The sequence below is a fragment of the Lepidochelys kempii genome, chromosome 26 (assembly GCF_965140265.1).
Source record: "Lepidochelys kempii isolate rLepKem1 chromosome 26, rLepKem1.hap2, whole genome shotgun sequence".
Lineage (NCBI taxonomy): Eukaryota > Metazoa > Chordata > Testudines > Cheloniidae > Lepidochelys > Lepidochelys kempii.
The window spans coordinates 7,985,594-8,011,186 of NC_133281.1; the positions used below are offsets into that span (position 1 = coordinate 7,985,594).

At 43.3% G+C, this 25,593-nt stretch overlaps 1 protein-coding gene across 2 annotated transcripts in view; it reads left to right on the forward strand.

Annotated features, from left to right (window-relative positions):
- Nucleotides 1–6,254: 6,254 nt before the first annotated feature.
- Nucleotides 6,255–25,593, forward strand: part of PPP2R2A (protein phosphatase 2 regulatory subunit Balpha) — a 71,511-nt gene continuing 52,172 nt past the window's right edge. Inside the window, exons 1-2 of one of the 2 annotated variants that reach the window (XM_073324762.1) lie at nt 6,255–6,478; nt 9,164–9,241. In XM_073324762.1, coding sequence (XP_073180863.1) covers nt 6,472–6,478; nt 9,164–9,241 — 85 coding nt within the window. In that variant the 5' untranslated portion in view covers nt 6,255–6,471. Of the gene's footprint in view, nt 6,479–8,313; nt 8,435–9,163; nt 9,242–25,593 lie in introns of those variants that run through there. The other variant, XM_073324761.1, reaches the window with a different exon arrangement.

Sequence of the window (25,593 nt, forward strand, 5' to 3'; positions counted from 1 at the left end):
CCAATTAGCTTTTGTGCTAGCAAAGGCAGGGCTAAAGAGCCTGGAACAGCCCTAATATAGGAGAATACCTATAGGGATTTCCAATACCAAACTCCATTGAGGCTTCCTCCTGTACAGCTATTTAATCCAATGAGCTTTATACTTTTTAAATGACAGTTAAGCTGCTTGTGTACCCGAATTCCTCGGCTTTCTTTGCAGGGGTTTGTTCGGTGAGGAACAGCTTAGGGAGCCACTAGACTTTATTGCTGTGTTATTTTGCTTAAACAGCTCTTTAGATGATTGTTACAAAGTGATCTGCAAGGGATGTGTCATCTCTGTCCAATTTTACCTAAAATCTCCGGTGTCTGCAAATGGAGAGATTAATTCCCAAGTGCTCATTAAGTTGCGCTGCTTTTAGTGGACCGTGCTCAAAGCTGCTAGCAATTTTAATTTTATACCTTTCCAAAGAGGGAGCATTAAATAAAAGAAAATCAGTTTTAATAACCAAGCTATTATAATGCCTTCAGCGTCTAGAAGCTCTAATAGGCTCTGCCAATGGCCCCAATCTTACAAACACTTACAAGCATGTTGAGCAGGTGAATAGAACCATTAACTTCCATGGGAGAACTCCTGGGAATCAAGTTAAGGATTTACATAAATGGTATTCAGGGTCAGGCTGATGATAGGACTGGAAATGTGCTAGTTGTTACCTTTGTTTAAACAGAGTTATAGCTGTGATGATTCCCTGAGAACAGGGATTTTCAGGGCTTTATAGAGCCTCCTGTTCTGAGTGAACTCGGGACAAGTGAACCGACTGACAGCAAGGAGAATGAAATCCCCATATGCTTAATGCATCAGAATGTGACAATTGCCATTCCAGATAGGGCCCTGGCTATTCTGAGAATATTTATATCGGTGTAAACCCCCAAGGCAGACGTGCTGCACTGATGTAAACTGGGGCTTACACTAGTAACGTAACATGTGAGTACGCTTGCACAAAGCTCACAAAGGTCAGGGCTATTTGACCATTTTGTTAAGCAGGAGTTTCCAGCTGACGATAGTACAAAAATACTAAAACAATGAGTTGTCAATTTGTTGGAAGGTATTAATTAAATGGCTGTATAGCTAGGAACATTGATATGAAATTAAGAATTGGAGAATTTAGGCTATTGGGAATAGGGTGACCAGATGTCCCGATTTTATGGGGACAGTCCCGATTTTTGGGTCTTTTTCTTATATAGGCTCCTATTTCCCTCCCTCCCCCCCATTCCGATTTTTCACACTTGGTGTCTGATCACCCTAACTGGGAAACTTTGCCAAATATTACAATCTTTTAGCCTCTGCAATGATTTCCCGAAGACAGTGATGGAAGCCTCTGTGTTTGAAATGTATTAAAACTAGACTGGATGAAGTGCAGGAGAATATGCTGCAGGAAACCATTCTGCACTGATGCCGGATAGACTAGATGTGACCTAATAGGTCAGTTCTATCACTAACTTCTGTGTTCCATTATAATTAATGCCTTTGTTATTTCTGGAATTGGTTGTTATAATTAATTATCCTCTTGTCTAACTGATCATATTATTAAGAAACTGCGGCAGACACTGAGTATGCGGCTGTTAGAGTTCTTTCTTGTGTCTAGATTGTTTGATCATTGCCTTAGTTTTGATATATTTTCATTAGTTACCCGTCAGATTTCACTTGATTTGTGTGAACTGATTTGTGTGTATGTGTCCTTACCACTGCCCTCTAATAAGCTGGATCAGAACTGCTTTGCTATGTGTCTCAGTCCCTATATTGTTCTCAGCTAATGTCGATTCTCCTTTAGTTAAGTGGCAAGGATATGGTTTTGAAACACAAGGATATGGGTTCTAAACTTGCAGCTGCTGTGAAATTCTGCATGGCCATTATGTGCGGCCTAATGACCTTCGATTGTCAGCTTTTTAGGGCAAGGACAATCTTTCAGTTAGTGTTTGTACAGCACCTCCCACAATGTGGTCCTGGGCCATGATAGGCATTTCTACCACAATACAAATAATAAACAAAAACAAAAATGAAAACGGTGAAGTTCTATAGGTGTCCATGACAGACTTCTTATCGTATGTTTCTTGATTTTCTTAAGATTAATATCTGTTGATTGTACTAAATATAATTTTAAGATAGCTGTCACTCTGGACTCTACCTGAGTCTAATTTATGCAATGTGAATGTGGAGTTTGTATTACCTTTTCATATGTGCAAACATGAATCAATTTTTAAACCACAATTGAACAGGGCGTGTGTTTAAGAATATTTTGTGCTATGTAAATGACACGGGGACTTCTTGTGAAGGGTATTGTATAAATGTAGCATATTGCTGTTCAAGGCCCTGATTCAGCAAAGCTATTATGCACATGTTTAAATCCCATTAAAGTCAATGGGAAATAAGCATTTGCTTAAGAATTTTGCTGAATCAGCGCCATAAGGTAAACATTGCTCATTTGCACTAATCACTAAACTGGTGTAAATGACCAGATGCCATGAATTAATAAGTGAGTGAACATACACACAAGCAAACCTTATGCATCCCAAGATGTTTCACTTTGATCACAACTGTCATTTAATGAATGTTATTTATAAGTTTCAGAGTAGCAGCCGTGTTAGTCTGTATCCGTGAAAAGAAAAGGAGTACTTGTGGCACCTTAGAGACTAACAAATTTATTTGAGCATAAGCTTTCGTGAGCTATAGCTCAGTTCATCGGCTGCATGCAGTGGAAAATAAAGTGGGGAGATTTGATATACACAGAGAACATGAAACAATGGGTGTTACCATACAGACTGTAACAACAGCGATTAGGAAAAGCGAGCTATTATTTGTTTATATTATTCTAACACTTCACTATTATAGTCTGTAGTTCAGTTTGTTTGAAAGAAAAAAAAAACCCAGTGGTCTTTGTATTATGTGGAATTATAATACTTTGGCATCATGCTATTCAATATTTGCTAAGGGTAGGGAGGAGACTGACTTTAGTTTGCGCTAATTATAGAGTGAATTAAGGAATCTCTATTACATTACAGAGCTAACGGTTGTTTCTGAAACAATGTCTCTGAAGAAGTTTTTGAACTAATGTGTGCTGTAAACTCTGGGCTAAATCCATTTCTGGAGTAACTCCATCAGAATCAAATGAATGACCTGAAGCCCATAATGCAAGGGAGACTTGCTTGCTAAGTGGTGGCCAGATATTTTTGCTCAGAGCTTATGCAGCATTGCTATCAAGGAATCCTGAAACAACTGACCAGGTTTCATGGCAAATTTGATACTCAGTCCAGGTTTGCCCAAAGGTTTATAGACCTAGTGAGTAGAGATGGTCAGAACGCCCCTGAGGTTTGGGAAAGTTTTTGGACCTTGTTTTTCCGGCTGGCCCTGAACGCTATAGTGAGTCAAACAAACAGTACTGGGTAATGACAATCCTCAGACTTTGGGCAAGTTTGGCTCTGGGCTTTGTGACTTGCTCTAAATTCTGCAAGGGACCAAACAAAAGATCTGTATCCAAACACTCCCAAATGTAGCAGAAGTGTGGCTAGGGAGCTAAACTTTGAGCTATCTCCACTTTCAAGTGAATCTGGAACCAGCCGTGAGTGAAAAATTTTAGTTATTTGATTTATTTATAGGGTTGAATGCAGCCCCCAGTACCATGCAATCAGAATATGAATCTATCCTTTTAGGAACTCTGTGAGGTAGACAAGTGTTTTATAATCTCATGGAGGCTCAGTGACAAAGGCTTAAATTTTCAGAAATGGCCTGTGATTTTTGGCAGCTCAGTTTCTGAGTGACTAATATGAGACATCTTGAGGTCTGATTTTTCAGAGACTGGAGGGCATAAGGGGAATTAAGAATGGGGGAGAAGGAAGAATGGAGAGGCTTGTGGGGGAAGAGGGAATAAGGGTGTATACAGAGCTGCTGGCATGAGGGGAGGAGACTATGGGACCCTGGAATGGGGGGGGGGGGGGGGGAGAGGCACACACAGAGGCCCTGGTATAGGGGGCGCACAGTCCCAGGCATGAGGGAGAGGATTTGGGGAGTTGCAAAGAGTCCCTGAAATAGAAGATTGGAGGATTGCCCATGGGTGGAATGGAGGAATGCAAGGAGCCCTTGGTGAGTGCGGTGAGCTTGGCCTACAGAAGCTATGAAGGACACAACCTTCTGGTTATATCTGAGAATTGTGTGGGATCTCCATGAAGAAAATCAGGCCCTAGATATTTCAAGCCAGAAACACCAAATCAATGAAAATTTTGTCTTAAGCAACCCTAACCCTTAAGCAACTTGCAACTCACACAGCGAGTCTCTGGTAGAGCTGGGAATACAATAAGAGCTCCTGAATTCCAGCCCACTTTCTTCTCTGGGGCTGATTTGTGGTTTCCCATTTAAATCCTTGTAAAATCATTGAATTTTTAGATCTGTTCAAACGGGAATTTCAAAGTGAAAGTTGAGGTACGTGAACCCCACACTGACTGAAAGCAAAGGAAACATTTACACAAATCTCTCTAAAGCAAACCTGATGAATTCTGCAAGGTCCTAACTGGATTGGATGGAGTCATTTATCTGAGTGCTACATGTTAATTGCAGCTGAAGACTTGAGCTGGCACCTAGCGAGCTAAAAGGGAGCCTTCGTCCTTTTCAAGCCAGCAGGAGCTGTGCCAGGCTGGTCTCGGCTGGAAGTCTTTCTTTGTAGATCTTACAGGCTGTCAGGATGAAAGGTAGATGTAGGCTAAAAATGGCTTAGGAGCATGGCTGGGTATATGCAGGTAATAGCAATGAGAATGGAGAAGGGTTATCAAGTAAAATATGAACTAAAAGGCAAAGGACATTGTGGAAACCATCCAAGGGGGGGAAATGTGCACTCAAACAGGGTCTGTGGCCAGAACAGAGGAAATGCTGGATAAGTCTAATGAGGAGTGTCATCGGAGGACAGCAAGAGTGTGAAAAGGAACAGGGAAGACTCAATGCGTGGTTGAAATAAGGAATAGGTCTGAAAAATAGCACAGGTCAGAAATAATAGGTGCCCCGAGAAGGCAGCTTGATCTGACACAGACGTTGAAATCCATTCCGTACCTTTTCAATGTGATAAATCTAACTTCAGAAATAAAACACACAGCCTCCCCACGATGATTTGTAACCAAGTTCTTTGGGGGATTGGAACGTGGCTAATTCTTCAAAGTGCCATGTCAATTTGTGACATGAATCCGTGGGGGCCCAAACCAGAACCATTTATCCAGCAGCTAGCGGATGCTGGGTTGTGTTATGGGTGCAGTGGCACAGATGGCATGTGCTAGCCAGAGGTGTGAACACAGCAGGTGCAGACAGGGGAGAGGAATAGGTGCAGAGCTTGGCCAGAGGTGAAAGTGCAGTGGGCCCAGCGCTAAGCAGGGCTGGCCTGTTGGGGAGCATAGCTGTTTCAGGTAGGCCAGGTGTGTCGGAGAAGTGAATGCTTTTGTCAGGTGCAGGAGAGAAGTGTGGGTGCAGTGGTCCCAATGCGCAGAGAGGTTGGCGGATGTGCAGCTGGTGGGGGCTGGGCAGATGTGCAGGCTCAGTGTACAGAGAGAATGGGCATGGCTTACTGGTCGGAGCTGGGCAGGGCAGTAAACACAGTGGGTTGGGATGGCTGGGGTGCAGGTGGGGGGGATATGTGTGGGTGCAGGGAGAAGCTGGGGTGCAGTGAACACTGGCTGGGGGGTGGCTGGGGTGCAGCTGGCAGGTGGTGGGGATATGTGCGGGTGCAGTGAACACTGGCTGGGGTGCAGGTGGTGGGGATGTGCATGGCTGCAGGGGGGAAGCTGGGGTGCAGGGAACACTGGCTGGGGTGCAGCTGGCAGGTGGTGGGGATATGTGCGGGTGCAGTGAACAGTGGCTGGGGTGCAGGTGGTGGGGATGTGCATGGCTGCAGGGGGGGAAGCTGGGGTGCAGGGAACACTGGCTGGGATGCAGGTGGTGGGGATGTGCATGGCTGCAGGGGGGGAAGCTGGGGTGCAGGTGGTGGGGATATGTGAGGGTACGGGCGGGGGAAGCTGGGTGGCTGGGAGGGCGCAGCTGGGCTGGTTAGCAGCGGGCAGGGGCTGGACAGTCGCTAGCGGAGAGACACCAGAGAGGGCAAAAGGGGCGGACGCAACCGAACCACCCTCCTTCCCCGCTCCCCCCTGTTCTCCGTGGAGTTCTCACCCCGCCCCTTGTCCTCCCCTCCCCGGGTGACGTCACCCCCAGCTCCGCCGGCGCCATTTTGAAAGTGGAACCTTGGCACGGACGGGCGGGGGGGGGGGGTGGACGAGGGAGCAGGAAAGACCGACTCGGAAGAGCGGGGGAAGCCGAACGGAGCCGGCTTCGCACCGCGCCCCCCCCCCCCCCACGGTACAATCTGCCGCCATCCTCCCTCCACGCTCGCCATCCGCCCGGCACAGGGACCCCTTCCGAGAGCGGAGAGGCCGCTCTCCCTGACCCGGCCGCTATTGGGAGCCCAACATGGCAGGTAAGGGGGAGAGCGCCCCCTCCTTCCCGGGGGCCGGCCCCCGCTGCCCATCGAGCCCAGGGGGCGGGGGGAGTGTGTGTCGGGGCAGGCGAGGCCACTAAAATGGCCTGGAAAGCAGCCTGCAAACCTGAGCTGTTGCCTGATCTGTGGGGAGGTTGCATACTTGCTCGCTGTCTCTCCTTCTTTTCCTCTTTCTCATTCCCCCGCTTTCTCTCTCTCTTTTTTTTTATTCCTTCCTCTGAAAATGTGGGCTCGGTTTCTCTTCCTCTTTTTTTTTTTTTTTAAAAAATTTGCATTACTAAAACCTTCAATCCTGAAATGCAATTTGCATTCCCCACCCCCCCTTTTAATATATTTTTTTTCCTTCTAGAAATCTGTGTTCATTCCTCTTTTGCTTCCCTGCTTGCAAAACATTTGTGTTTCGCGAGGGTGGTGGTGGTGGTGGCTGGGTTTGGAAGAAGCCCTGTATTTCTGAAGTTGAGCATGTTAGGAGATTTCCAAGCAGGGTGTGTGTGTGTGTTTTGGTTTGTATTTTTTCCCTAGACTTTTTGGTTTTTGCAAGGGTGTTGCGTGATTGAAGTGCAGTTTGTAGGGGTGCAGATGTGCACAGGAGGGTGGCTGGAGAGTGCAGATGTGATTGTGATTAGACTGCAGCTGCACCCTCCTGTAGGGTGTAGTTGTGTAAATATCTGCAGATACAGGTGAAATTGGGAAGACGGTTGTAGTTGGTTAGAAAATTCAGGTATCTCTGAGTGTGTGCAATAATGTGTGGTGTTTTTATTTCTTCTTTTCTTTCTTCTGGAGATTTATGTTCTTTCTCCATTTTGCAGATTGCTTATCTTGCACCCTAAAGTGCGATTTGTGAGATAAAAATTGATCCAAATGCACAGGATGTCTCTTCCTCTTACTTTTCCTCTTGATTTTTTTTTTCTTCTGGTGACATGTTAATTTCCCCTCCTTTGCAAATTAATTGCCTGCCTCGTCAGTGCCTTGCATTCTGTAGAGCAGCATGAGAGGTGGTATTTAGGTTTGCACCTTGCTTCCCACACACATACCAGGCTGTCCCACTCCACCCTTCTCTTTCCTTTCCTTCTTAACCAACGGAAACAAGGCCTTGAATGTAGCAAGTTGTATGAAAATTAAAATACAGTTTGCTGCATACGGTATATTTTTTTTTCTTGCAAACAATCATTCTCAAAATGCTTCCAAGGTGTTAAAAGTAAGAGTTAAATAGAAAATAGCAGAAGTCGGGGGAGGACAAGAAATTGGGTGGATAGGGTTGTGGGTAGTTGGGAAAGATGCTGTGGGTGGGATACTTTTCCAATACATGCATCCAGAACAAATATTGCAATTCATATTGTCTAGAATAGGTAGATATCCTGATAAGATTTCCCCCATCACCTTGACTGATTCTAGTTCAGGTTGTCTCCCCTAGTTCCCGGACTTGGTAAGAAACTCCAGATACAGACCACAGGCTAATCCTTTTCAGACTCTCACTCTTCTCCTCCTCCCCCCCCCCCCCCCGTGCCCCCCAACACACACACACTCCCCAGTGCTCAGGCAGCCTCTTGATCTTTCATGGAGAGAGACTGCTCCTGACTTGACCTTAATTTAATTTGTTCCTCAATTTGGGGAGGGAGGGATCCTTCCTGCATGCCCCCTCTTCCCCGGAATGTTGCATCACATTCACGCTTTGCAAGCTACATCTGTTGTGTAGTCCTTTTTGGTTGTTGTGGGTTGAGAAGGAATTTCCATTTTGATAGCCTCCTGCAGACAGAGCAAACTTGTTTCCATCTCTCTTCCTGTCTGGACCCAGCCCAGTGATTTGTTAAGAATGAAATGCAAAATAAATGGGTGGTGTTTTTTTGGCGTTTTGGTGGCAAGGTTCAAATGAATCACTACCTTCCGCCGAGGCGGTAATGTTCCTGAAGTTTTCTCTTCGATCCATTTTCTCTGGTAGTTATACTTGCTGTTAACTTCAGGCCGATTTGTTGCTTTTTAAAAAACCTAAGCCTGACTCTTTCTTTTGGTACTTTTATGGCAAAGGAGGGGGAGGATTATAAACTTGTTTTCTCTAGCTTGACGTACTTAGGTGCTTTAAAGTACTGTATTTTGCAAAAGAATTTTTTTTTTCTTTTTTATAAAGTGCAAACATTTAATGATTTGAAATATTTGGAAAACTTGTAGGGGCCATTCTGGCATCTAATATTTACTTAGAAATTTAAGTCACTTGTAAGTAAAGTGCTCTGTTTTTTAGAGGGCTCTGAAGTTCTTAAATTTAAAAAAAGTGTTGTGACATATACCGACTGGAGCTTGTTTTAACATGGCATAGTTTATTAACACTAGCTGTGCTTGTTTTGATAGTTTTGTGAGTTTTCAAGAAATGTAGAGAGCAACTTTTATCGTTCCTGCTGCTACTTTTGACAGATGCTGCTTTGGATATTAGGCAAATCACTGACAAAAGCAATATCAGGATTGCGGAGGGGGGAGTTTGTAGTCAACTTTTGGAATCTCTACATTTGCATAGGAAACGTTGTCTTTTGTAGGTGTATACAGTACTGTCTAAATTATGTCACTTGCCAGCGGTGGATACTGCCTCTGTGTTTACTGGAGTAAACACAAAACTCAGACTGATTTAACAAGGATCTGTTTTATTTTTTTGTTTCGTTTTGTTTTTTTTTCTAGGAGCTGGAGGAGGAGGGAATGACATTCAGTGGTGTTTTTCTCAGGTGAAGGGAGCTGTAGATGATGATGTAGCAGAAGGTAAGAACAAACTTTATTAAAGTGAATTAATCTGATTGCTGGGTAGCAAGGGTGTTGCTGAAGTTTCTCCTTTAGAATTGGGTTTTATTATGCATAATTGTATTAAAATAGGAAAGCAAGTGGAAACATCCAGGCATCCCTCTATATCCTGGGATGAAACTTATATGCGATATAAGTGGGTGCAATTCAACTGACATCCGTGGTCCTCCTGCTGCTTGTGTCAGAGTTGAATTTGGCCCGATGATTGCGACAGGAGTTAACTTGTTTTCCAAAATATGTCACATGACAAATAGTCTCAGTTGAGACAGAGCTACTAATTTGTCTGTTTTCCCCATCAGTGAAATGGGGATAATGACACTTAAATTCTTTACAGGGGTGTTGTGACGATTAATTAAAGTGTGCACAGCACTTCGAAGACGTAAGGTGCAGCATAAGTGTCGGGTAAATGTTCCAGTTTTTCCATCCTGCATTAGCCATCAGAATTGAAGTGGAATTTTTGTACAGAATGACTTTTTAAGTGTCAGTTATTTTTCATGATGAAGAATTATTGGAAACTGCTGTAAGCTTTTGTAGTATAGGGCTCCTACCCTGCCCGTGACAGATGTCATCTTTTTAGCAGAACGGCTGCCTTGAGCTGATGATGCAAAAATTCCATTTGGAGTTTTCAAATGATGCTTGATTCATGGAAGGAGAGGTCTTTCTCTCCTTTCGACTGTTCAGACTTCTGGGCTGAACAGGGCCCTTGGTCCTGCTTGCTGCTCCATCTGGGCAGAGCCCCACTGACTTGGATATAATTCTCTATGGCTTTAGGGGTCCATTTTTGCAGGGCAGCTTGCAAGATGAAGACCTAAAATTGTTTTCTCTTGCAAAAAGCTGACTTTGGGGGGGGGGGGGGGGTGCGTGTGTATGGTTTACTCAGCATATTTAGCATTTTACACGTCCTGTACTCACTAACTTGCAGGCAAACGAGAGAAATATTTATGTTGTATTTAAGAAAGAAGTAACTTGTTTCATTTCCATTCTTTTTTACTTTTGACATGGTCGGATTTAAATTCTGGAACTGCTACTACTGTAGCGACCCAAGTGTTTCGCTTTTAATTCATGACTTGCAACCTGTGGAAATGATGCCCTTCAAAGATTTTGTCTGATGCTTACCAGCTGAAAGTTAGGTTTTTGGAAGCAAGTAGGTTGAAGCAAATGTCAAAAACGAATATATTTTTTTGCAAGATGGATACATTTTAAATTGTTCAGCAAGTACATTTTAAAGGTTGAATGTTGTTAATTTACATAACTGTTGTGCAGTTTTTTCCTACCAGACTTCAATTTCTGTGAACTTTATTGTTCGTTGACATTCTGTAGCTACCTGGCTTTTGAATTAAATGCAAACAATTGAGGAAATCTTGACTCTGCCTATTTCTCCACTGATAGATGGAGCCTATGAGCTAAGACACAAAAACATTAGAGCTGTTCCTTTGATGTTCATACATCTGTTCCATTAAATAATACTCACAGGTTGTGGTGATTGGTGTCCTCTTTCCCTCTCACCCTCCTCTGCCTCCGTTCTCTCTCTCTTTTTTTTTTTAATATATCTGTGATGAAATGGATCTGGAAATCCAAGAGCCAGTCTCAGTTCTCAACTCCACTGTTTGTTCTTAAATATTATAGCTCCTACACACTTAGTATGAAAGATGATTTACCAGTCTCTCGCTTCCTGACAGCTGGAATAGCTAGTCACAATGGGTCGAGTTAAAGACCAAGAGTACATGAACTAGCTTGAATTTCAGCCTGACACTCAGTGTTGCTTTTAACATTTTTTTGTATAAATATCCATTTATAATTGTGCAAAAGGTATAAGCTGCTCATTGTGCAAGCTGTCCCTAGAGAGACAAAGAAGATTATAATGACTTCATAGTCAGCTATATCATCATCTCGTAAAGGTGTGTGGTGCTTTTATTAAGAAAAAAAAAAAAAAGTGCATATTACAGGGCTTCTACATAGGGCCTGGGATTTTGTTGTGCACTGGGATGGCTGCTTAAGTAAGGTCCCTAGGAAAATTTACGTGGGAGTATCTGACCATAATGGATTTTGTTGAGTTGGAATTCTTTTACCCATATGGCTGACTCCCACATGGCATGCTGAAAACTTTCAGAACAATTGAAAGATGTCTGTCCATCTACTCAAACTGTAACTTGAGCTCCTACCCAACTATTTAAAGGTAGTGCTATACTTGAGATAGATCCCTTATCCTTGAAATATTGTTCGAATAGTTTAAATACTGGTTAATTTCATTTCTTACGTTTATTTCCTTGGATACGTTATATTACGAGCTGTGTACTGAGGAAACACACCTTTAATAATCCTCCTTGTGAACTTGGGACTATAGTTTTACATATAGTAAAACTATACATGTTTTACATGTTTCTGGTGTGTGTCGTGTCTTCCTAAATTGCACCGGAATAAGTATGCTATGGCTTTAGGTCCAGGCTGATAACCTTTTTCTCTGTCTGCCTTTCTGCTTCTTCTGTGTAAGCAGGCAGTATATTGAAAGCTCACAAGAATGTTGCTGTCTGAGCCTTGAGAGGGTGGTGGTCTTTTAAATTTGCGTGTATTGCCTTCTCACAAGAATGACCTGCGATTATGGGGGAAAAATGCTGGTTATTGTAAGGTTGCAACTAGTGTGTATGGTTTTTTGTTTTAAAAAGTGATGTTAAAAAGACAACTGCGTTGAATATACACAATTTAAAAGCAAATTACTTGTAATGCTACTAGCTTGGTTTGTTAAAACTGCAACAATTTTAACACTCTAATTTACTTTTCACTTTGTTATGCAGTTTATTTCTTTCCGCATAGAAGGTTAAAATAGAGTAATTTCACTTTTGTTTCTAGTGATATGTTGGTAAGTTTCACTTTCTTGGTTCTTTTGTATTAATGCACCTTATAATGTTTACATTGTAAACACTTAGCGCTTGTGTATGCCCAAGTTGCGCCCATTTAGCTTAAATCAGTGCTGGCTTATCTTTGGGGGGAGGGATAGCTCAGTGGTTTGAGCATTGGCCTGCTAAACCCAGGGTTGTGAGTTCAATCCTTGTGGGGGCCATTTAGGGATCTAGGGCAAAATTGGGGATTGGTCCTGCTTTGAGCAGGGGGTTGCACTAGATGACCTCCTGAGGTCCCTTCCAACCCTGATAGTCAATGATTCTATGATCTTGGTTTACCTTGCACCTGTGCACAAGCTAAATCAGTACAAATGTCCGCATTAAAAATTGCATCAGTTTAACTAAGTGCATACAAAATCATACTCTTAGTTATATCGGTACTAAATCTGTATAAAGTAACACATTTAGTTTGATCTGCCCAACATTGTATGTGTAGAACAGGCATAAGTGTCGGGGAACAGGAAGCGTGTGTTTAAAAACTGCACATTTGAATTTTAAAAACAGATAATGAAAACACTTACATTTGTCTTAAGTTTTGTAAGAGCTGCCTGAACAAAAGTGTACTGTAAACATTGGGCCAAATTTGACCCAAATGTTGCCTCAGCAAAACATATACAAACTCTGAATGTTAAGAGACTTAAAGTAGATTTCAGAGTAGCAGCTGTGTTAGTCTGTATTCGCAAAAAGAAAAGGAGGACTTGTGGCACCTTAGAGACTAACCAATTTATTTGAGCATGAGCTTTCGTGAGAGCTTATGCTCAAATTGGTTAGTCTCTAAGGTGCCACAAGTACTCCTTTTTGCTACAGTAGATTGGCAATCTTAAGTCAACTTTCAGTGGTTTTGGGAGTTGAAACATGAACTCTTTTATGTTAGGTTTTTATCTTTCCCTTTCAAAGGAGTTAGAAATAGGGTGATATTTCATGAGCTGCTAATCTGATGATGACACCATGCTTTTGGCATTCATGGAGCAGCTCCACATTATGGACCGTCAGTTCTGGGTCTGAGAAACAAACACCAAGTGTTTGCAGGTATAGGATGATGAGCGGTGGCCGCAGAACTTTCGGATGCGCAAAGCTACGTTCCTGAAAGTCTGTGCGGCGTGCATCCATGTCCTCTGGTGCAAGAACAACAAAATGAGAGCTGCCTTAATGGTGGAGAAATGAGTGGCAATTGTTGTGTGGAAGCTGGCGACTCCTGACTGTTACCAATCAATCGCAAATCAGTTTGGAGTGGGGAAGTTCACTGTGGGGGTTATGGTGATGCAGATGTGCAGGGCCATTAATCACCTCCTGATACAAAGGACTGTGACTCTTGGCAATGTGTGTTTAATAATGGGTGACTTTGTGGCAATGGGATTCCCTAACTGAGGCAAGGCAATAGATGGCGCACACATCCCCATTTTGGCCCCAGGCCACCTTGCAACAGAGTACATCAACAGAAAGGGCTACTTCTCTATGGTATTGCAAGCACTTGTGGATCACGGGGGTCATTTCACCAACATTACTGCAGGGTGGTCAGGGAAGGTGCATGATGCACGCATCTTCAGGAACACTGGCCTGTACAGAAAGCTGCAAGCAGGGACTTTCTTTCCAGACCAGAAGATTCCAATTGGGAATGTGGAAATGCTAATAGTGATTCTTGGACACCCAGCCTACCCCTTCCTCCTGTGACTCATGAAGCCTTACACCCGCAGCAAGGAGCTGTTCAACAAGTTCAGCAGGTACAGAATGTCTGTTGAATGTGCCTTTGGCTGCTTAAAGCATCACGGGTGCTGCCTTTTTGGCAGGTTAGACCTCAATGCCGAAAACGTTCCCATGGTCGTAGCAGCCTGCTCTGCTCTGTGTCACATTTGTGAAGCTAAGGGGGAGAGCAGCCAGATACCAGGGCTGTTAAAGGGGCTCAGTGGGGAGTTATTTGAATTAGGGAGGCTTTAAAGGAGCATTTTGAAAATGATCCACAATAATGTGGGTTCTGGAATGCATTGAGCCACAGTATGAACCTTGTGGTGATTGCTGTGTGTATGTTAATTTTACACTGTAAGTGAACCAATTACCACAGTGTATGAATTCCATCAGAAACCACACTATGTAGGAGAAAAATAGAGATGTCTTCTCTTTCTAAAAATAATTTTTTATTAAATGCCTATGCAAACATTTCTGTGTTCTGCAAGGAACATGAGAATTCAGAGCCAGAAGCTGGGAATGAGCAACGGGATGGATCACTCAATAATTACCTGTTCTGCTCATTCCCTTTAGGGCACCTGGAATTGGCCACTGTCGGAAGACAGGATACTGGGCTAGATGGACCTTTGGTCTGACCCAGTATGGCTGTTCTTATGTATGTTCTTATATGATTTTCTTTAAAAAACTTGTTGAAACGTCCTGTGTGGGTTTTTTGTTTGTTTGTTTGTTTTTTTAAATATATGCTGAGGGCCTGATCCTCTATTTTTTGTCATCCAAAATTTCTGCAGACTTAGGTAATTCTGGGTGGGACGAGTGATGCAGAATCAGATGGTTGAGATTTAAAAAATAAAACCCTTAAAATTGTGCAAAAGAGCTCTTTGATTGGATGCTGGCTGGCAAGTTGTAGCCTACAGAGTAAATTACAGCAGACGCATTATAAAATGAAACTTTGGCTCAAAATAGCAATATTGGTAGACTTACTAGAGCTACAAATCATGTTGTCCTAGTTCTTTCCATTGCATCGTCTGTTTCTTAATTTGCTCGATTGTACTAGTTTGCTTTCTGAATCTGCTGGTCCATTTGCATGCATGGCCATGGGATTTTCCCTTCTCTTTTACATATGTATTCACATTGTAGGTTCCCAAGTCCTGTGAATGATCTGCCCTCAACTCTGAGACCCTGTCCGCAGTGGGGTTGGGGTGGGGGGAACCCATTGGCTTTACTGGTTCAGCTGAATCAGAATACTGGTGTAGACTAGGCTCCGCCACTGGCTTCTGAAGTTAAATCTTCTCAGAAGGTTTAAACATGAGTGTTAAAAGAACCCAGGAGCTGCTGGAGCCTTGCTCTTGCTTGTGCTACCCCTGGTTCAGCACTGGTAGGAATTATTTTTCTAAAAATCCCTAGTGTAGACCTAATATGAGTGTCCTTTTTATTTAATAGTAATTCTACGCATGGTATGTATCTCAGTTCCAGGGTAACTGCACCTGCATTTCCCCCACTGTGGCACGCACTCCAGGAATGCCCCATCAGGTCTTTGGTGTCCAGCCATCACCTGTCTCTTGGCAGGGACGCTGGTCCCACTCCCTTCCGACCAGGGGTTTTAAGGCTGCACTGCCCCTTGCCTTATGCTATGATATTTCCGGCAAGCTTGTCTGCTTGAAGGCCGATGCCTCAGCTTTGCTTTTTGTCGGAGGGCGAGGAACAGTGTATTGCCAGTAGTTACAGGTTACTACACCACTCTTTCTAAGCAGACATATTTATTCTTAAGATAAAAGCATTACAGAGAAAATATAACAGCAACAATAAACACATTTTAAACACACACACACACAAATCCTTTCAGGAGTCACCTGTCAGTCTTACGGGACCTTAGTAGACCAAAGTCTGTCCAACCCTTCAGCAAGGGTTGAGGCTCCCTGTGGACAGAAGGTCTTGTTTGGTTGCTAGATGAATAAGAAGGCCCTGAGTCAGTTTAAACACAACCTTTTAAAATCCTTTTCTTTATCTATTGGTCTCTGGAAAAGCCAATTCAAAGCAGTGTATGCAAGCCACCCTGTGGGGTGGTATTTCTCCGGAGGTGTTGACAACCTAAGTGATTCACCGTAATCATCCCCCCCCCATTCCCCCCCTTCCCCCCCCCCCAGTTCTTGGAGAAGTTGTAACCTCTTCTCTCCCCCCCCACCCCCCCCGGGAGTTGGATACAATCCCTGACCCACAGTGTTACATAAATGTAATAGTGTCGTTCCTAAAAATATTGCTTGGGATTGCAATATGTGCCCCAGTGTGATTGCAGGAAAGAGTCTTGAAGTTGCAATCCTCTTCAACCATTCCTTGGCCTGGCATTTTTTATCACCCAGAATTGCAGAGCACCCACAACTCCAGTTGAAGTCAGTGGGAGATGCGAGTCCTCAGAATGTCAGAAAACAAGACATAACTCTCTCCTAGGTATGAAATTGTCATATATTTTTAATTATTGCTTTGCAAAAAGAACTAAGCTAGACTGTATAAATACTCTCTCAAATGTTGTTCAGAAATCTGTAAAAAATTATAGTTTTTTGAGTCGGAGTCTTTTTTGTATTCCTACCATGTGTCAAATTAAGACAGGCGGGGGGATTGCAGAGCAGTTATGGATCCTGCTGTTGGTTCAGCAATATTTGAAGTCTTAAAAATTGAAATAAGCTTCTGAGTTCAAATCACAAAAAACAAGGAAAATTTGAAGCGAAGGGTGGAGCCCTGCTGGAAGCAGGGTGATTGTCCTCTGTATAAAAAGAAAAGGAGTACTTGTGGCCCCTTACAGACTAACCAATTTATTTGAGCATAAGCTTTCGTGAGCTACAGCTCACTTCATCGGATGCATTCAGTGGAAAATACACTGGGGAGATTTTATATACACAGAGAACTACAAAAGTCCCCCCTCCACCCCCAGCCGCTCTCCTGCTGGTAATAGCTCACCTTACCTGATCACTCTCCTTACAGTGTATATGGTAACACCCTTTGTTTCATGTTCTCTATGTACATAAATTTCCCCAATGTATTTTCCACTGTATGCATCCGATGAAGTGAGCTGTAGCTCACGAAAGCTTATGCTCAAATAAATTGGTTAGTCTCTAAGGTGCCACAAGTCGTCCTCTTTTTTTTTTTTTTTTTTTTTGCGGATACAGACTAACACGGCTGCTACTCTGAAACCATCTTCTGTATGTATTTCAACTCCATTCTGCCTACTGTTTGGCGCTTTTACACGGTCTATGAAATCACATCCTCTGCTGATGATTGCGGATGAGAGTTGCTGTGTCCAGCTGGAGGAGAGTCAGCTAAGGATATCTTCCTAGATTTTCTCTCCTGATTTGTCACATATCCTGTTCCGTGGGTCAGCTGGAAGTATTTGGCTTCTCCTCCTCCTCCCCTCCAGTCTCCTCCCTGGAGCCCAGAGCCTGAGCCCTGGCTGCATAAGCAGGTTGAGTGGGGAGGAAGGTCATTACACTAACTGCCATCCTGATATCAGCAGTGATTTTTTTTTTTTTTTTTTTTTTAAATTTCTTATTTCTATCCAGGTTGAGGACTTCTGCCACAGGAGCAGAGAGAAATTTTCAGCAGGCAGTTATAGTGGGGGCACAAAATGAGTGGCTGGGATCATGATGCTGAGCAAGGAATGAGAGAGAGTGCTTAATTAGGATTTGTTTTTTGAAGGAAAAAGCAGCTTACTTCAACAGTTTTTTGGAACATCAGTTTGTGGAGAAGGACCAGGTCAGGGAGTAATGATGGTGTCATCAGAGGTGCAGTCTGGGATGTTTGACATTTAAAAACTAAACCAAATATAGAACTAACTAACAAAATGGGTTCCTACCACCACCTTGGTCACTATACTTGCCTATTGCACCCATTCCATTTGCAAGAGTCACCTTTTTAGACATCTCTAAGCTTTCCAAAATGGTGGCTGCACCCCCTGTTCTTCACAGTGATGATATTATGATATGATTGTGACATGATTATGTAATTTATGCAGGAGAAGTCATGTGAGGTGTCTGGAAAAGTTACGATTTGCTCAATAGGGTTATCCTCTTCGTATGCGTGTATAATTTTTGTATCTGAAGTTGTGACTATTGACTACATATCTGTATTTCAAATTTAGCTACACGTGGGTAACGCCCACTAAACAAGATGTTTTCAGTCTAGTTAGTGGGTGAGGAAGGGCCCATTCAGGGCAATGGGCCATTAGAAAAAATCAGTAGGCCTTAGGAGAAGCTTATCTCCCACTTGGGGAGCCTTCCCGAAAACGCTACCGACCGCGTCCAAGTAATGGCTGCTATGACTCTACGAGGACATTTGATAAGACCACATGTCTCTCAACTCCATCTTGGAACGTCAGTGTTTTTCCACAGTCTGGTCTGGGAACCAAGCTTTGGGAACACAGGGTTCCCACCATATGCAAAAGCTATACAAGGCAGGGAGTGATATCATCTGGGGTTCTTCACTCCCCACCCAAGAAGACTCCTGGAAAAACCTGAGGAACAAAGACTGAACTGGGGGAAGTGCTGGACCCAGGCTAAAGGGATTTCTAGCCTGTAAATGAAACGCCCGGGGATTCCAAGCTATAAAGCAAGTGCAGCTTGCCCCTTAAGAATCTGCAGTCTCCTTGTATCCTCTCTTAGGATCAGAATTTGCTATTCATATCCAAGCCATATTAAGCTTAGTTTGCATTTTTTGTTTATATGCTAGGTAGTCTGCTTTGATCTGTTTGCTATCACTTATAACCACTTAAAATCTGTCTTTTGTAGTTAATAAACTTAGTTTTGCTTTATCTAAACCAGTGAGTTGGAGTGAAATGTGTGGGAATCGTAACTCGGGAGCAAAGGCTGTTGCAGATTGCTCTCTACTTTGAGGGAGGGGCTAATTTCAGGAGCTTACGCTGTACAGCTCCCTGTGCAGCACAAAACGGTATAATTTCTGGTTTATACTCCCGAGGGGGTGCGTCCCTGGGAAGATGGGAGTTGCCTTAGCTGTAGTCTTTCTATTGTTGGTTCATTGCAGGGGCTGGTCAGATAGCCTGCATGTAACTGCACCTGGGTGTGTCCTTACCTGTATGAACGCTGGTGAAAGTGCAGGCTGGAGGGCTTTGCAGCTTGTCACGGCAGTACAGTGTGAGAGGGAGCCCCAGCTGGTGGGTCAGGGGGCTCAGTGGTATCCCAGTTCCAGGTGGCGTCCTGGAGGGAACCGGTCACAGCTGTGTCTTCCTCTCTTTGGAAAGTGCCTTGTATATTTTGGGAACCATCATAATCTAAATAAGAGTTGAATATATTTTGATTTACTGAATGCCCCGAAAGAACAAAGCGCATTCAGTTGATAGCTAGTTTTAAATGGACATCTGTATTCTTAGAAGTTGCATCGAAAGTGAGAACTAGATGGCTCGTTCTCGACAAATTACCCAATATGAACTTAGTTAAAAGTCATCCCAGAAGGACAAGAATCTAAAACATTGGCCTAAGAGAACAGTTAAAAGGAGTGCCAAACATCCTGAATCGCTGCTGATCTTTAACTCTGTTTCCTTCCTTTTTTTTGGTTTAAAAGAATTACTGTTCTTAAAGCCCCAGGCTAGACTTTAAGTCTTAAGATCTGGAAGCCATCCCTTATTGGATTGTAAAGAACTTTTTAAATATTTATTTCCATCCCTGTCTCTCTTGGCTAATCGCCACCCTGCATGAACTTCTCTTCTAAGGGTCAAGGGCTGCCGGCAGCAGGGTGGTCACCAATAGCTCTTTAAACTGAAAAAGAGATGGAGTGAATTAAAACAAATTTGAACAAAATTATGCCTGCACTGGCATATGCCAGATTTCAATCTTGAAAATCAGGATATTGTACGTGCAATGTTAAAAACAACAAAAAAGGTGAAGTTGCAACTGCATTATGATGCTGCTCAAACGCGTTTTATTTACATACATATTTTTATAGTGCCAATGATTGTGTATCAGTACATAGGATACAGTAATCAGATCGGATTTTCATACTGGTTAGAACCATTTTGCCCTGCTCCCAGCTTGGTGAGATTGTACTTCATAGGTCTTAAGAGGAGAGTGGAGGAAGAAAACTTGCTCGCTGCGATATTGCCTATAAGGAAAAAAAGTGTAATCAAAACATTGCTTGTGCTCTGGAAGAGGAGAGACGTTGAAGTATCCGGACATGGTATAGTATGGAGTTGCGTAATTGAGCATCCTTTACTGCAAATACCATGTTTTTCATTCTCGGGCTGTTTTTCAACCAGAAATATGTTAGGTGTTTTCAGAACATCCCCATAGGCCACATTTCAGGCCGCGTGATTCTGTTTGTTGAAACAAAACGTCATGTTGGTTTAAAACAAAACAAAATCTGACCTGGAAAGAGTTAGTTAGTTTATGCTCCCCTAAAAATCAAGGTTTAATGCAAACACTGGCTGTCGGGCCCTGGACTGCGGTGATACTACTGAAGATGATAATAATATTACAGAAACTTCACATGACTGTTTTCAGAAATTGATCATAATTCAGTTGCAGAGCTAGGAACTGCTGCAAGCTTTTCTCTTCAAACTCACCATTCTTTAGTTAATCACCGAAGGAGAAGTAATTACCTTAGGCACACAGTCTTCGTAAAAATGTACTTTTGCATTTAGAGATTTACAAGTGATAGCAACATTTTAAGACAAACCAGCCTATTTGGGTTGCATGTTAAAACCCCTAGGCAGTTGCACTTGCATCTAATTTGGGAACTGTAGGCAGAAGTTTTAGGGTCAGTGGGAGAGAGTGGAAAGCTGCATTCTAAGTAAGGTTGGTTCTTCAGGTATGTAAAACACATCCTGTGTAAAATGGTTTTTCTTAGCATTTTCAGTTGACTTTTTTGAATTACTGATTCTGGCAACAAATAGTGACTCCCTGTGAAAATACTGCTTTTGTACTTAATGATGTTGAGTACTTGGGTTCAATTATCTGCATAAACTACATATATTCCAAGATCATTAAGATAATGAAGACTTCATATTGCATATTTGTCTTTTAAAATTTGCATTGAATTCCTACATGTTGGTTAAATCCTGCTCAATTTTTTTGTGTGTGTGTGTTCCTGATAAATGTCAAAAGTATTCCAGGAAGCATTCTTTGATTCTTCAAAGCAGTGATGGAAACAGTGCTTTTCACCATGGCAATGGAAAAAGATTTCGTAAACAGCAGTCACTTTAATATGTGACCTACATACTGCGTATGTATGGATATTTGTGCATTCAATAGAAAGGACTTGTTTTCCCAAAATACTTTTTCTTTTTTAAAGCAGATTATCATAGTACATATTAAAATCTGTTCAGCGACAGTCATACTGAAATCAGCTTCCAGTTTGATCCATTATAAAAACAGATCTTAGTCCTTGTAAAGAAAACTTCTTTTCCAAGAGGTCCTGACCATCTGTTCAGCAGAGGACTATGACCAATAGAAATACATATCTTAAATGTGTCTGTTCCAGGTCTTCTATGCTTTTTCACAGGGGTGTATTTATGGATGTGTTGAATGGCCTTTTTTAATCTCTTCAATTCCAATGATCACCGCTGTTGGAAAATTGTCTTGCATGACTTGTTTTCAAGAGAGGTGTGTGGTGCAAGCACACAATTTGGAGTAAGGAATTTGCATTGGTAAGTCAGTTACCTTCTCTGCCTTTGGTTTCCCCATCTATAAAATGGTTGTACTTGTTTACTTCTTGAGCACCTCCCATGCAAAGTACTCTGCTTTCAACATGCCAGTGAATTAAGCCTCACAATACCCCTGAAGTGATAGGTAACAACTAACATCCACAATTTAAATTAGGCAAACTGAAGCGCATATATTAACAGGGGGGGAGTTTTCAAAGGGCCTCCTTTGAGTGCTTTGCAGAGGATTACATTGCCCAGTTTTTCATGTTCAGAGAAGGGGGCGTTTCAGAGCATGAGTTGTGCTCGGTGTTTTTGTTCGTTTTTTGTTTGGCTTTTAAATATCTGCTGATGGCATCAGGTGCCTGAGCTGTCAGAAAGTTTAAACGCAGCTGGGTGCTTGGCTTCTGTATTTTCAAACCTTATTGCTAGTGCCCTACCAAATTAGTGGCCATGAAAAACATGTCACGGACTGTGAAATCTGGTTTGCCCCCATGAAATTTGGTCTTGTGTGCTTTTACCCTGTACTATACTGATTTAATGGGGGAGACCAGTGTTTCTCAAATTGGGGATCTGGACCCAAAAGGGAGCTGCAGGGGGGTCGGTTGCAAGGTTATTTTAGGGGGATCGTGGTATTGCCACCCTTACTTCTGCGCTAGGCAGCTAGAGAGTGGCAGCTGTTCACCAGGCACCCGGCTCTGAAGGCAGCGCCCCGCCAACAGCAGTGCAGAAGTAAGGGTGGTGATACCATATCATGCTGCCCTTACTTCTGCACTGCTGCCTTGAGAGCTGGGTGGCTGGAGAGTGGCGGCTGCTGACTGAGGGCCCAGCAGCGCAGAAGTAAGGGTTGCAATACCATGCCAGGCCAACCTTCCTTCTGCGCTGCTGCTGGCGGCGGCTCTGCCTTCAGAGCCTGGATCCTGGCCAGAAGCCACCGCTCTCTGGCTGCCCAGCTCTGAAGGCAGCGCTGTCGTCAGCAGCAGCAGCAGCGCAGAAGTACTGATAGCAGTACCGCAGGCCCCCCCCTACAGTAACCTTGCGATCCCCCCACAACTCCTTTTTGGGTCAGGACTCCTACAATTACACCACTGTGAAATTTCAGATTTAAATTGCTGGAATAATGAAATTTACGATTTTTAAAATTCTATGACCAAGAAATTGACCGAAATGGACCATGAATTTGGTTGGACCCTACTTATTGCCCTATTATGCTATGCTGTCCAAGTTCAGCTCTTTTGCCTGAGCTAAAGGTCACTCTTTCTTCCCGACCTCAGTCCAAGGTCACTCAGGACAACTCTGCAATTCTAGTGTGAGGCACCTGTGGCCTGTAAAACTCCTTCAACGATGCTGAAATAATAGAAAAGCCTCAAATGGAGGAGGGGGTTGATCAATGCAGGATTGATCGTTGGTTTGTAGAAGTGATTTTAAAGCAGCGAAATTGAATGAATGTGAAGCAGATAGAGGGCAGTTTCCACACCAGGGGCAGCCTTTTCAGAACCTTGGGTAAGGGCAAATAACGGTATGCACTTCCGTCTGGGCGATCAAGTGGGGGTTGGGCAGTTGGAGACGATAGGGTGGGGTTCAAAGCTGATGTTTGGCTGAGCATAAATGTCTGGGATTTTCAGAGGTGCCCAGGCAAACTTCCTAGTACCCAGGACTGAGCAGAAGCACCCACCGATCAATTGCCAATACAGTAACTGGTATAGTTTATACAATTGGAAGAAGATAAGGCATCTGAATTTTTTTTAAATGTCGTTCCCCCTAAAAACACTTGAACAACCAATGTAACTACAAACGTAACTTGTCGTCGTCTTTTTTTTTTTTATTCCTTAAAATTTTAAGCGTTAAAGGCAAGGGAGAGAAGAGATGTTTCCATCTGAGACTTGAGATGGAGAGTTGAGGAGAGATGCAGGAAGGCTGCTCCAGATGGTAGGAGCTGCAAAAGAGAAGGCTCTCGTAGCGTCAGTGAGAAGATTGTGTGAAGAGGCCACAGGAGGCCAGTGCTGGACAAGCATGTGAGGGTGAAGGGAGATGTAGGTCCATCCAGAATCTGGTTGGTAGATGAAGAATTCTGTAGTGTTTTCCATGCAAAGCTTGTTGCTCTTCTCCCTCTCACATGTCTGTCTTCGACTTTATGCTTCGTTTCCTATCCTGCCCTCTTTCGTCTGTCGTCTGCCTTGTTCTTTTTTTACTTTCCTTCTCCTTTTTAGGGGTATCTCGGGATCCTTTTTTTTTTTTGTTTTTTAAACTATGATACCCTTAGAAGGTGATGACTCCTCCCTCTGACTGAGAGCGGTTAATGTAGGACTTGACAGACATAGTCCATCCTGTCTGACAGTGTCTAGTGCCGTATGCCTCAGAGGAAGGTGTAAAAATCCCACGCTAAGCAGATGCGGTGTAATCTGCCCCCTTGAAGGTCTTATGCTAACCCCAAAGAAAGAGTGGCTTAAAAACTGAAGGATGAGGTGTTTTGATGCCTTCCACAACGGTATGCAATGGTGGTGGTGTAGCCGTGTTGGTCCCAGGATATTAGAGGGACAAGGTGGGTGGGGTAATATCTTTAATTGGACTAAATTCCAGTATGGAAGCTGGTCCAGTAAAAGATACTACCTCACCCATCTTGTCTTCCCAAAAGGGTGTTCATGAACTCTTACAGTGCTGGTTCCCTTTTGAGACTGTAGATGCTGATCCTTCATGTGGTAGGAGGTGGCTGTTATTGAACCAAGCAAGGCACATACTTCCATTCAGGGCTGAATGTACTGCCTCCGTGGCATTTCCATCCTCTTTCTGCTTCTGGGACCCAGTGAGGCCTGATCCTGAATTCTGCTCTGTTACTGTGCTGCCAGGCCAACTCTTGCTTCTGTCTCTCACCCATCTTTCCAAGGTGCTGCTCCCAACAGTATTTAGCCTAGCCATGGTAGGTAGGGGGTAACGGTAGCTTTGAAAGTGGTAGGATCCCAATACAATGCTCCTGATGGACTATAGGGAAAATAACACCAGTGTTGCCCCAAATCAGGTTATCTTCTCCCCTTCTAGCCTACCATCGTCTCAAGACAAAACAACAAAAACCCAAACAAAAAACACCCCCTGCAAAACCCAGCAAAAGATCATGCACAGGACACTCTTTTGCTGTATAAAGCTGTTTATGCAGCAGTGGTAAAATAAATTCCCATTCTAAGAGTTGCATCTTTTCCGTCGCACCTGAAGTGGAGTTGGCTGGCACCATCAAACGCGTGTTCTCGGTAACTGCTGCAGCCTGAGTTAGGCTATTACATTGGTTTGAGTTTTTCCTAAAGAATGAAATGTTTGGTCAGATTGATATCTCCAAATGTTGTGACAGTGACCATGAATACAGAGAAAATGGGAGTGAGGTTGTAACCTGAATCAACACTGATTTGCTGTATGAAGTTGGGGGAGTTGGGGGAGTCTCTCTGCCTTGGTTTCATTGATCTGTAAAGCCAGTATGCCTCCCTGTCTCAGGGGTAGTGTTGAGAAGCTTAAATAATGGTATTGTGCTTTGAGATCCTTGGATTAAATTTAATATGACAGCTTAATGCTTTATATCTTGCTTTACGATTGTTAAATAACTTGATAGCACCTAGGGAGAATTTTTACTTCCACATTTTACAGATGAGAGTAAGGCACAGAAGTTAAGTGACTTACCCAAGGCCATAGAGTGAGCCATTATCAAAGCAGCTGTCTTGCTCAGATTGCTAGTGGTTCTCAACCTTTCCTGACTACTGTACCCCTTTCAAGAGTCTGGAACCCGAGCTCTGCCACCCAGGGCTCAAGCCTGAGCTCCACAACCTGTGGCTGAAGCATGTAACTTAGTTTCTCTGGGACCCCAGGCAATAGTCCTGCTTGCCACCCCCTACCACCAGCCCTGCGCTTGTGACCCCTCTAAACCCATCATGGGTCACTCCTTTCCCCCTCCCCCCCAAGTTGAGAAACACTATTCCAGATGAAGAAAAGGAGTACTTGTGGCACCTTAGAGACTAACCAATTTATTTGAGCATGAGCTTTCGTGAGCTACAGCTCACTTCATCAGATGTTTACCGTGGAAACTGCAGCAGACTTTATATACACACAGAAAT